The following is a 13519-nucleotide window of genomic DNA, read 5'->3' as shown; positions in this document are numbered from 1 at the left end:
TTAAAGAACAAATTATTACTCACTTCAAATCGAAATTGTAAACAATAACAAACTGTTTATTTAAGTAGGTATAATTAAACTTTTGTAACAACTTCTATAATTTAACATTGTAATAGGTAACTTATGCACAAATAATTTATAACTTTCTTTGTGTACCCCGTGTGGATGTATGTACGAGTAAGCAACCTGCCCGTGCATACATATTAAGATAACTTTGTTTTCCGCTTACTGCTCCTACACTAGCTACTTTAGATTAGAAATTATTTAATTATGGTAGGGCACTCAAGGTCTATTAACACATTGCTTATTATTACATCATTTTTGTATATGACTGTTTGTTGCCTAAATAAAAAAATATATATATTAAAGTTAGATTACTAAACCGTTATACTTACATTGACATTGTAAATCTACTTATATTTTGGATTTGTAAGTATTTATCTACTTACTCTTATTGTAATTGTGTTGACAATCCTTATTGGAGCTATAATTTTATTTTCATCAGTATTGTTATTATTTTCATTTTTATTTTTATTTTGACGATCATGATAGAAATTCTTATATTTTTGACATTAATGCAAACTTATTATGTAAATTGTCTTTCATGAAATAAATCATCTAATCTAATCTACACCTCTTGTTGATGTTGAATTGCAGTTGAATTATCTGTATCTAAATACAGTATCTTAACTCTAGCCAGGAAAAGCATTTACTCGTAAATATCATGAATTTGATTATGAATTCGCAATTGCAAAGCACGAACGCACAAAAGTAAAAGTAGGGGTCGTGTCGTATCAAAAAGTCAAAGAGCTGGCGCAGGATAGGGAAAGCTGGAAGATACTCCACCGACAAGAGAATAACTTATTATTATTTTATTATTTATTATTAACTCTGTTAATGATGATGCGACATATTGGCCGGAAGGCCAAGGTTGATGCTGTCAATTAAGCAACGATGAGGAAAGGTATGTCCTTACCCACTTTTAATTAATGACCAGTTACTTTTTAGGGTTCCGTACCCAAAGGGTAAAAACGGGACCCTATTACTAAGACTCCGCTGTCCGTCTGTCTGTCTGTCTGTCACCAGGCTGTATCTCATGAACCGTGATAGCTAGACGGTTGAAATTTTCACAGATGATGTATTACTGTCGCCGCTATAACAACAAATACTAAAAACAGAATAATATAAATATTTAAATGGGACTCCCATACAAAAAACGTGATTTTTTTGCTGTTTTTTTCCGTAATGGTACGGGACCCTTCGTGCGCGAGTCCGACTCGTACTTGGCCGGTTTTTTATGCTTGCTCTCTACACTCTACACGAAACGAAGGGCCGAAGACAAATTATGTCAATGAAATCTGACATCTTTTATTTTCATCGATCTGACTCTATTTTTCAAACTCTCTATACGCATGCGCGGCAATGGAGTCGCGCACTAGATCCAGCGTTGCGTACGCGGCGACGGCGTCCGTACAGACTTGAACAAGGAAATACATATAAAAGTCCTTGCCTACAGTTAATGATCCGTTAGTTTACAATGAAAACTCACCTTAGACGATAGATCCGCAATCAACTCATTCTTTTCATCAATCTGCCTCTCTCTTTCTAACGCTCTACGCGCATGCGCGGCGATGGAGTCGCGCACTCTGGATCCCTCTAACGTTGCGTACGCGGCCACGGCGTCGGCGCAGGCGGCGAGTAGGGCGCCGCGGCGGAGGGTGGAGGCTTCGTCGCCGTCCAGAGATGAGATGGAGAGGTCGGAGTGGAGGCCTGCAGAAGAGGGAAACAGTGTTATATTAGAAAACATTTTATATAGATTGTATCAAAGATGTGTTGGTAAACCAACATGTGTAGCTACAAGTTGTAGTAACTAACACAAGTATAAGTATAAGGTTTTCCTTTCCATATTTTATTTGGAAAAAGACAAAACATGAATTTTACTCATCGTAATGGGGATACCGCCGTTTAGCCAAAATATTTTTCGCCAAATTTCACTTCCCAACAAACTTATGGCATCAGTTTCATTTCCCAAATGAAATTTTAGCAAGTTTTTTACTTCGCAACCATTTCATTTCCCAACCCCATACTTGCGAAATGAAAACGACGTACTAGGTTGGGTTAGGTTAGGTTGGATTATGAAAATTTGCGAAATGAAATTTTGCCAAATGATAATTTGCGTAAAATAGTTTGGGAAGTAATATTTTGGGAAACGATTTTTGGCAATACATTAGTAAACCATCGTAATGCTACTTATGAACGGTTTTTCAATGCCCTAATATAAAATTAGGTAATAGCTAAGAATAACTGGTTTGCCAGTATTTAATCTTTTTCAGTGTTAGGGATTCATAAAGAAGTCTAAAACCATTGGTCTAGTATCTGAGATCAGATTTAAAATCAATATAAGTTTGTATTACTGATGATATATTTCTTCCTTCAAAACAACACTATTCAAACCACTAGAAGACGCAAATGCATCTACTTCGCATGTCCGAACCCCGACCAAGCGTCGGGGTTGACCGTCGCTCTTTACAGTCCACGCGAGTCAGTTGTTGCAGCCGGACGTCCGTAAAAACTTAAAAAATGCTTCGTTGCATGATAATTAACTGCAACAGCCCAAAAATTGCAAGCACCCAAAGGCACGAACATATTTCCTATCACAGATAAGTAATTTCAAAATGATATTATGCGTAAATTTTGTATGAAAAAGTCGGCACGCTTGGTTTTAATACAAATCGTGGTATTTGCGACATTATTAAATTTGTGTGAGTCAAACCTAACCAAGAACTAAGATTTCAGAGGCCTTATTGACCCAACTACTTGGCGATTATTTCCACTTGATCTCTCCCGATAATTGCCAACGTCACTGTTGGTTCAGTTTCGCCATAGTGATTAGCTCTAAGCATGGGAATGTGGCGAAACAATGAACAATTAGTACGTAGGCTTGACCGACTTAAAACAACGAGGTTATGGTGTTTTACGGGATAACTGGTGTTTGTGTGGAAAGTGAATTAATACGTATGTCGTTAGTGCTGCTTCATTGAGTAAGTGATTCTATTTACGTTAATCATCAAGGAAAGAAGTAGCTTACCGCATCGGTATACTCGGTACCATCACCGTGATACATTTAACTATAGGTAATATAAAATATAATTGCAAAAGTATTTAGGAATCATTTTTTAAGTTAGTTTTGAAGGTCGTATCTGTCCAGGAATACCGCAGGCAGACAGTTCATTTCACAGTTTAGCTGCGCGAGGCAGGTAGTTTCTGGAGAGATATTTCCAGTAGCTTACTGTTTCATAATACAGAGGAATACAAACAATAGAAGCTTATTTTTGACTATTTTTACATGTAAGATGATACCTAAATAGTTTCTTAAAGTACTTTTAAATGCAGACGGAACTAAACGTCCTGAACTCGTTATATTGCAGTCGGATTAGACCCTTGTATAAAGTGCATAAACCGCACAATGTCTGCATTATCGCTGTTGCATAACGCCGTCCAGTGTTGCAACTGATAATGCATTGTGATGCAAGTGATAAGCGCGGAGCGAACGCGTAGAGGCAAGAAATTAGTTAGTTGCGTTTAAACATATGGGGCATTTTCTATGAAAAGGGACCTTATTGCCGATGGCGCTTACGCTGCACAGCGCCGCGCGGCATTGTATTTATGTCGGAGCATCTTTAATAATGTCGTAAGCGCTATCGACAATAAGGTCCCTTTTTATAGAAAATACCACATATTATTATACCTAGTACCTACCAATACTTACTTGCTATGTCCTTCCTCGGGCCTCAAACTATCTCCATACCAGATTTCATCTAAATCAGTTCAGCGATTTAAGTGTGAAGACTTAAAGAGGTAACAGACAGACAGACAGAGTACATTTCGCGTTTATAACATTACTAGAGATTCTTCTTCGTCTTTCTCGTTGTTGACCTAATTGCCACGGTAATGAGAGGCTGGGGTGCGCTTGAAAACTAATTTTAAGAATTGGCGCAGGCACTAGTTTTTCAAAGCGACTGCCGTCTAACCTTCGATTTTCTCACGATATTTTCCTTCACCGAAAAGCGACTGATATTTCGTACATAAGTTCCGAAATACATCGCATAAATAATGTCTTCTGTTTTAATGAAATATAGTTTGGCCAAGGACTGTCTCATTTCAAACATAGAAAGAGAGAATCATACTGTCTTTGTCTTACGCTAGTACTAACACCCAAAAGAAAGGGATGAGTATAGTTTTTATTGTTCTTATGTGCTGATAAATTTGGTTTGCCAAACTATAGATTAGTCACCAGTATCATCAACATTACACTGCCAAACTAATCCTTACAATCTCATCTCTATTCACCCCGCGCACGGCCCATAACCTGGGCTGTCCATCTCGCCCCCGATTAGGTGCGATTGCGACGATATCTGCTTCCGACGGCTGGTTGTCGCGAAAATGGACACGAGAAAGTTTATATTGAACTAATGCGTGTGTGTGTGGAAAATTCTTACGAATACTGTGTGCCCGAAAGTGCCCGAGGTTAAAATCGTACAGTCGCCATCAGATATATGGGAGCGGCCGAGGTGCTCACAAATATCTGAACACGCCTCTATTGTCAAGGCGCTAGAGTGCGTGTTCAGATATTTTAGAGCACTTTGGCAACTCCGATATGGTGGCGACTGTACCAGCGTCTTTGGAGAGAAGCCACAGTTAGATAGAAGAAGTGAACAGTATGTTGAATATAAATATGGGAGAAAAAAAAAATTGGAGCACACGAAAAACACGCTACTTTTATGCAATGGTCAAAGAAGAAGACAACGCTGAGGTGACAAATATCAGTAATATACAGGTTGGCTAAAAAATAAGTGCATTCCCGTTGCCAGGGAGGTTTTTACTTTGGGACCAACTACGAAATCGCGAAAAAAATATTTACCCTCCCATAGAAAATGGACCAGCCAAAATGTATGAAACAGCCAAATTTTCTTTCGCGATTTCGGGGTTGGTCCCATAGTAAAAGTTCCTAATTTTTTAGCTACCGTGTATAGTTAGAACTAACGTTATTATTTGTAATCCATTATGAATCAAATCCAAATGGACGTTATTAAATATTAATCACTCATTTCGACTTTTTTTTGTTAGAAAGATACAAATTTAACAGAGGTTTACTAATTAAGTTTAAGAAATAATGAATTTACTAGTTTACAAAATGGCCAACGGGTTTTGCACATAGTTGATTCGTGTTTATAAAAGAAACCTCACACGCACCCAGATCCGCGTCGAGATGAAACCGAACCGAGACCGCAAGGGCGTCGCATACTCATTGTGCAACGCGGTTTGTTTCCCGTATCGAGTAATGTTGGATACCTAATCTGTGACGTAACCTGAGGTCCTGAGGTCTTGTATAATTCATTCATATTTTTTTTAGTTAGTGGGATGGTGCAAGTGGCCCTTAGAGCGAAAAATTTTCCACGACCTTGTACAGAACGGAACAGGAACCACAATTCATTGTACTAACCCTTCCTACAACGAAACTTCCAAGATTTACATGTTTACCAACATCGACTGTACCACCGCGAGCCATCTCCGATACCATCGCATGGCATTCTGTACATTTCGGCACCACGCAAAACACCCACGGAAACGGAGCAGGTCACGAGTTGAGGGTCATGTATTTACTACCAAAAATTTTGTCACGGCTGAAAATAATATGAAAAAATTTACCGAATCGAGCGAGATTCCAATTCGTGACCTTTTGGTAATTGTCGGGTCAATATATACTCTGGCAAACCCACTTTGTCAGTAAACAAAGGCACGAGATCAAATTTTCTATGGAAGGATGGTGTCTGTGAACCTAGCATATCAAGTGCTAGCATCTCAATCTTTTTTAAGAGTTCTAGTAGCATCCCTAATAGTTCTACAGTTCTAGGTGGTTTTTTTTCATAGTTCTGCTCATTTTCGCGAAAAAAATGAAATTTGAAAATGAGATGCTAACTTCACATTTTGACACTCCAGCATCCCAGCCGTTATCCACTCCACAGCCTCAAAATAGCATTCAAACGTAAGATACTAACATTTCTAGACGATATATAACGAGTTCTAGTCAAAACTGTAAAAAATTTTTTTTCCATATATGTATGGGACACGAACATCAAAAGAAATTGTAGGTATATTCTGATTAAAGCTAAGTTTGAGCTAAAATCCCAAATTTGACAGCTAGCATCTCAGCAGTTCCGGATAGCCAGATGCCTAGTGCACTAGAATACACACAGTTGTATCTTCTAGAAGGAAATTTTACAGAGTTTTGATAAACTATATCCGAAAATAGTCGCGAAATCGAGTAATTGCTAAGTTCTGGGCATAGCATCTCAGCCAATGCAGATCTGATACCAGGCATCTCAGCAGTTCTGGATAGCCAGCTCACTAGTGCACTAAAATACACACAGTTCTATCTTCTAGAACGAAATTTGATAGAGTTTTGATAGATTATGTCCGAAAATAGTCACAAAATCGAGTAAATGCTATGTTCTTAGATTAGCATCCCAGCCAATGCGGGTCTGGTACCCAGCATCTCAGCAGTTCTGGTTAGTCAGGTCTCTAGTGCACTAGAATACACACAGTTCTGTCTTCTAGAACGAAATTTGGCAGAGTTTTGAAAGACTATGTCCGAAAATAGTCTCGCATTAGAGAAATTGCTAAGTTCTGAGCATAGCATCCCAGCCAATGCTGATTTGATACCCGGCATCTCAGCAGTTCTAAATAGCCAGCTCACTAGTGCACTAGAATACACACAGTTCTGTCTTCTAGAACGAAAATTGGCAGAGTTTTGACAGACTGTCCGAAAATTGTCTCAAAATCGAGTAATTGCTAAGTTCTGAGCTAGCATCCCAGCCAATGCTGATCTGATACCCGGCATCTCAGCAGTTCTAAATAGCCAGCTCACTAGTGCACTAGAATACACACAGTTCTGTCTTCTAGAACGAAAATTGGCAGAGTTTTGACAGACTGTCCGAAAATTGTCTCAAAATCGAGAAATTACTTAGTTGTGAACTAGCATCCCAGCCAATGCAGGTCTTACACCCAGCATCTCAGCAGTTCTGGATAGCCAGCTCCCTATTGCACTAGAATACACACAGTTCTATCTTCTAGAAAGAAAATTTGATAGAGTTTTGATGAACTATATCCGAAAATCGTCGCTAAATCGAGTAATTGCTAAGTTCTGAGCTAGCATTCCAGCCAATGCAGGTCTTATACACAGCATCTCAGCAGTTCTGGATAGCCAGCTCCCTAGTGCACTAGAATACACACAGTTCTATCTTCTATCACCAAATTTGACCGAGTTTTGATAGGCTGTCCGAAAATAGTCTCAAAATCGAGAAATTGCTAAGTTCTGAGCTGGCATCCCAGTCAATGCAGGTCTGATACCCGGCATCTCAGCAGTTCTGGATAGCCACCTCACTAATGCACTAGAATACACACAGTTCTATCTTCTAGAACAAAATTTTATGAAGTTTTGATAGACTATGTCCAAAAATAGTCTTAAAATCGAGTAAATGCTATGTTCTTAGATTAGCATCCCAGCCAATGCAGGTCTTACAACCAGCATCTCAGCAGTTCTGGATAGCTAGAACCCCAGTGCACTAGAATACACACAGTTCTATCTTCTAGAAGGAAATTTGACAGAGTTTTGTTAGACAATGTCCGAAAACAGTCGCGAAATCGAGTAATTGCTAAGTTCTGGGCATAGCATCCCAGGCAATGCTGATCTGATACCCGGCATCTCAGCAGTTCTAAATAGCCAGCATACTAGTGCACTAGAATACACACAGTTCTATCTTCTAGACGGAAATTTGACAGAGTTTTGATAGACTATGTCCGAAAATAGTCGCAAAATCAAGAAATTGCTAAGTTCTGAGCTAGCATCCCAGCCAATGCAGGTCTTACAACCAGCATCTCAGCAGTTCTGGATAGCTAGAACCCTAGTGCACTAGACTACAGACAGTTCTATCTTCTAGAAGCAAATTTTACAGAGTTTTGATAAACTATATCCGAAAATAGTCGCGAAATCGAGTAATTGCTAAGTTCTGGGCATAGCATCCCAGCCAATGCTGATCTCATACCCGGCATCTCAGCAGTTCTAAATAGCCAGCTCACCAGTGCACTAGAATACACACAGTTCTATCTTCTAGACGGAAATTTGACAGAGTTTTGATAGACAATGTCCGAAAACAGTCGCGAAAACGAGTAATTGCTAAGTTCTGGGCACAGCATCCCAGGCAATGCTGATCTGATACCCGGCATCTCAGCAGTTCTAAATAGCCAGCTCACTAGTGCACTAGAATACACACAGTTCTATCTTCTAGACGGAAATTTGACAGAGTTTTGATAGACTATGTCCGAAAATAGTCGCAAAATCAAGAAATTGCTAAGTTCTGAGCTAGCATCCCAGCAAATGCAGGTCTTACAACCAGCATCTCAGCAGTTCTGGATAGCTAGAACCCTAGTGCACTAGAATACAGACAGTTCTATCATCTAGAAGGAAATTTTACAGAGTTTTGATAAACTATATCCGAAAATTGTCTCAAAATCGAGTAATTGCTAAGTTCTGAGCTAGCATCCCAGCCAATGCTGATCTGATACCCGGCATCTCAGCAGTACTAAATAGCCAGCTCACTAGTGCACTAGAATACACACAGTTCTGTCTTCTAGAACGAAAATTGGCAGAGTTTTGACAGACTGTCCGAAAATTGTCTCAAAATCGAGAAATTGCTTAGTTGTGAGCTAGCATCCGAGCCAATGCAGGTCTTACACCCAGCATCTCAGCAGTTCTAAATAGCCAGCTCACTAGTGCACTGGAATACACACAGTTCTGTCTTCTAGAACGAAAATTGGCAGAGTTTTGAGAGACTGTCCGAAAATTGTCTCAAAATCGAGAAATTGCTAAGTTCTGAGCTGGCATCCCAGCCAATGCAGGTCTGATACCCGGCATCTCAGCAGTTCTGGATAGCCACCTCACTAATGCACTAGAATACACACAGTTCTATCTTTTAGAACTAAATTTTATGGAGTTTTGATGGACTATGTCCGAAAATAGTCAAAAAATCGAGTAAATGCTATGTTCTTAGATTAGCATCCCAGCCAATGCAGGTCTTACAACCAGCATCTCAGCAGTGTTGGATAGCTAGAACCCTAGTGCACTAGAATACACACAGTTCTATCTTCTAGAAGGAAATTTGACAGAGTTTTGATAGACAATGTCCAAAAACAGTCGCGAAATCGAGTAATTGCTAAGTTCTGGGCATAGCATCCCAGGCAATGCTGTTCTGATACCCGGCATCTCAGCAGTTCTAAATAGCCAGCTCACTAGTGCACTAGAATACACACAGTTCTATCTTCTAGACGGAAATTTGACAGAGTTTTGATAGACTATGTTCGAAAATAGTCGCAAAATCAAGAAATAGCTAAGTTCTGAGCTAGCATCCCAGCCAATGCAGATCTTACAACCAGCATCTCAGCAGTTCTGGATAGCTAGAACCCTAGTGCACTAGAATACAGACAGTTCTATCTTCTAGAAGGAAATTTTACAGAGTTTTGATAAACTATATCCGAAAATAATCGCGAAATCGAGTAATTGCTAAGTTCTGGGCATAGCATCTCAGCCAATGCTGATCTGATACCCGGCATCTCAGCAGTTCTAAATAGCCAGCTTACTAGTGCACTAGAATACACACAGTTCTATCTTCTAGACGTAAATTTGACAGTTTTGATAGACTATGTCCGAAAATAGTCGCAAAATCAAGAAATTGCTAAGTTCTGAGCTAGCATCCCAGCCAATGCAGGTCTTACAACCAGCATCTCAGCAGTTCTGGATAGCCAGCTCACTAGTGCACTAGAATACACACAGTTCTGTCTTCTAGAACGAAAATTGGCAGAGTTTTGACAGACTGACCGAAAATTGTCTCAAAATCGAGAAATTGCTTAGTTGTGAGCTAGCATCCCCGCCACTGCAGGTCTTACTCCCAGCATCTCAGCAGTTCTGGATAGCCAGCTCCCTATTCCACTAGAATACACACAGTTCTATCTTCTAGAAGGAAATTTTACAGAGTTTTGATAAACTATATCCGAAAATAGTCGCTAAATCGAGTAATTGCTAAGTTCTGAGCTAGCATTCCAGCCAATGCAGGTCTTATACACAGCATCTCAGCAGTTCTGGATAGCCAGCTCCCTAGTGCACTAGAAAACACACAGTTCTATCTTCTATCACGAAATTTGACCGAGTTTTGATGGGCTGTCCGAAAATAGTCTCAAAATCGAGAAATTGCTAAGTTCTGAGCTGGCATCCCAGCCAATGCAGGTCTGATACCCGGCATCTCAGCAGTTCTGGATAGCCACCTCACTAATGCACTAGAATACACACAGTTCTATCTTTTAGAACTAAATTTTATGGAGTTTTGATAGACTATGTCCGAAAATAGTCTCAAAATCGAGTAAATGCTATGTTCTTAGATTAGCATCCCAGCCAATGCAGGTCTTACAACCAGCATCTCAGCAGTTCTGGATAGCTAGAACCCTAGTGCACTAGAATACACACAGTTCTATCTTCTAGAAGGAAATTTGACATAGTTTTGATAGACAATGTCCGAAAACAGTCGCGAAATCGAGTAATTGCTAAGTTCTGGGCATAGCATCCCAGGCAATGCCGATCTGATACCCGGCATCTCAGCAGTTCTAATTAGCCAGCTCACTAGTGCACTAGAATACACCCAGTTCTGTCTTCTAGAACGAAAATTGGCAGAGTTTTGACAGACTGTCCGAAAATTGTCTCAAAATCGAGAAATTGCTAAGTTCTGAGCTGGCATCCCAGCCAATGCAGGTCTGATACCCGGCATCTCAGCAGTTCTGGATAGCCAGCTCACTATTGCACTAGAATACACACAGTTCTGTCTTCTAGAACGAAAATTGGCAGAGTTTTGACAGGCTGTCCGAAAATTGTCTCAAAATCGAGAAATTGCTTAGTTATGAGCTAGCATCCCAGCCAATGCAGGTCTTACACCCAGCATCTCAGCAGTTCTGGATAGCTAGAACCCTAGTGCATTAGAATACAGACAGTTCTATCTTCTAGATAGAAATTTGACAGAGTTTTGATAGACAATGTCCGAAAACAGTCGCGAAATCGAGTAATTGCTAAGTTCTGAGCATAGCATCCCAGCCAATGCTGATCTGATACCCGGCATCTCAGCAGTTCTAAATAGCCAGCTCACTAGTGCACTAGAATACACACAGTTCTGTCTTCTAGAACGAAAATTGGCAGAGTTTTGACAGACTGTCCGAAAATTGTCTCAAAATCGAGAAATTGCTAAGTTCTGAGCTGGCATCCCAGCCAATGCAGGTCTGATACCCGGCATCTCAGCAGTTCTGGATAGCCACCTCACTAATGCACTAGAATACACACAGTTCTATCTTCTAGAACAAAATTTTATGGAGTTTTGATAGACTATGTCCGAAAATAGTCTCAAAATCGAGTAAATGCTATGTTCTTAGATTAGCATCCCAGCCAATGCAGGTCTTACAAATAGCATCTCAGCAGTTCTGGATAGCTAGAACCCTAGTGCACTAGAATACACACAGTTCTATCTTCTAGAAGGAAATTTGACAGAGTTTTGATAGACAATGTCCAAAAACAGTCGCGAAATCGAGTAATTGCTATGTTCTGGGCATAGCATCCCAGGCAATGCTGATCTGATACCCGGCATCTCTGCAGTTCTAAATAGCCAGCTCACTAGTGCACTAGAATACACACAGTTCTATCTTCTAGACGTAAATTTGACAGTTTTGATAGACTATGTCTGAAAATAGTCGCAAAATCAAGAAATTGCTAAGTTCTGAGCTAGCATCCCAGCCAACGCAGGTCTTACAACCAGCATCTCAGCATTTCTGGATAGCCAGCTCACTAGTGCACTAGAATACACACAGTTCTGTCTTCTAGAACGAAAATTGGCAGAGTTTTGACAGACTGTCCGAAAATTGTCTCAAAATCGAGAAATTGCTTAGTTGTGAGCTAGCATCCCAGCCAATGCAGGTCTTACACCCAGCATCTCAGCAGTTCTGGATAGCTAGAACCCTAGTGCATTAGAATACACACAGTTCTATCTTCTAGAAGGAAATTTGACAGAGTTTTGATAGACTATGTCCGAAAATAGTCTCAAAATCGAGTAAATGCTATGTTCTTAGATTAGCATCCCAGCCAATGCAGGTCTTACAACCAGCATCTCAGCAGTTCTGGATAGCTAGAACCCTAGTGCACTAGAATACAAACAGTTCTATCTTCTAGAAGGAAATTTGACAGAGTTTTGATAGACAATGTCCAAAAACAGTCGCGAAATCGAGTAATTGCTAAGTTCTGGGCATAGCATCCCAGGCAATGCTGATCTGATACCCGGCATCTCTGCAGTTCTAAATAGCCAGCTCACTAGTGCACTAGAATACACACAGTTCTATCTTCTAGACGTAAATTTGACAGTTTTGATAGACTATGTCTGAAAATAGTCGCAAAATCAAGAAATTGCTAAGTTCTGAGCTAGCATCCCAGCCAACGCAGGTCTTACAACCAGCATCTCAGCAGTTCTGGATAGCCAGCTCACTAGTGCACTAGAATACACACAGTTCTGTCTTCTAGAACGAAAATTGGCAGAGTTTTGACAGACTGTCCGAAAATTGTCTCAAAATCGAGAAATTGCTTAGTTGTGAGCTAGCATCCCAGCCAATGCAGGTCTTACACCCAGCATCTCAGCAGTTCTGGATAGCTAGAACCCAAGTGCATTAGAATACACACAGTTCTATCTTCTAGAAGGAAATTTGACAGAGTTTTGATAGACTATGTCCGAAAATAGTCTCAAAATCGAGTAAATGCTATGTTCTTAGATTAGCATCCCAGCCAATGCAGGTCTTACAACCAGCATCTCAGCAGTTCTGGATAGCTAGAACCCTAGTGCACTAGAATACACACAGTTCTATCTTCTAGAAGGAAATTTGACAGAGTTTTGATAGACAAAGTCCAAAAACAGTCGCGAAATCGAGTAATTGCTAAGTTCTGGGCATAGCATCCCAGGCAATGCTGATCTGATACCCGGCATCTCAGCAGTTCTAAATAGCCAGCTCACTAGTGCACTAGAATACACACAGTTCTATCTTCTAGACGTAAATTTGACAGTTTTGATAGACTATGTCCGAAAATAGTCGCAAAATCAAGAAATTGCTAAGTTCTGAGCTAGCATCCCAGCCAACGCAGGTCTTACAACCAGCATCTCAGCAGTTCTGGATAGCCAGCTCACTAGTGCACTACAATACACACAGTTCTGTCTTCTAGAACGAAAATTGGCAGAGTTTTGACAGACTGTCCGAAAATTGTCTCAAAATCGAGAAATTGCTTAGTTGTGAGCTAGCATCCCAGCCAATGCAGGTCTTACACCCAGCATCTCAGCAGTTCTGGATAGCTAGAACCCTAGTGCACTAGAATACACACAGTTCTATCTTC

At 40.2% G+C, this 13519-nt stretch overlaps 2 protein-coding genes across 2 annotated transcripts in view; one reads left to right on the top strand and one right to left on the bottom strand.

The window, feature by feature from the left end:
- Positions 1-13519, top strand: part of LOC134750032 (putative metabolite transport protein HI_1104) — a 397448-nt gene that overhangs the window by 218599 nt on the left and 165330 nt on the right. The gene's annotated exons all lie outside the window — the stretch shown is intronic.
- The window catches only part of LOC134750027 (bicaudal D-related protein homolog), a 163247-nt gene that overhangs the window by 16827 nt on the left and 132901 nt on the right, over positions 1-13519 (bottom strand). The window contains exon 6 of the mRNA XM_063685107.1: positions 1550-1770. Coding sequence (XP_063541177.1) covers positions 1550-1770 — 221 coding nt within the window. The remainder of the gene's footprint in view (positions 1-1549; positions 1771-13519) is intronic.

This window comes from Cydia strobilella, chromosome 19 (assembly GCF_947568885.1).
Source record: "Cydia strobilella chromosome 19, ilCydStro3.1, whole genome shotgun sequence".
Lineage (NCBI taxonomy): Eukaryota > Metazoa > Arthropoda > Insecta > Lepidoptera > Tortricidae > Cydia > Cydia strobilella.
The sequence above is the reverse complement of the archived record's forward strand: the minus strand, read 5'-3'. Positions and strand labels throughout refer to the sequence as shown.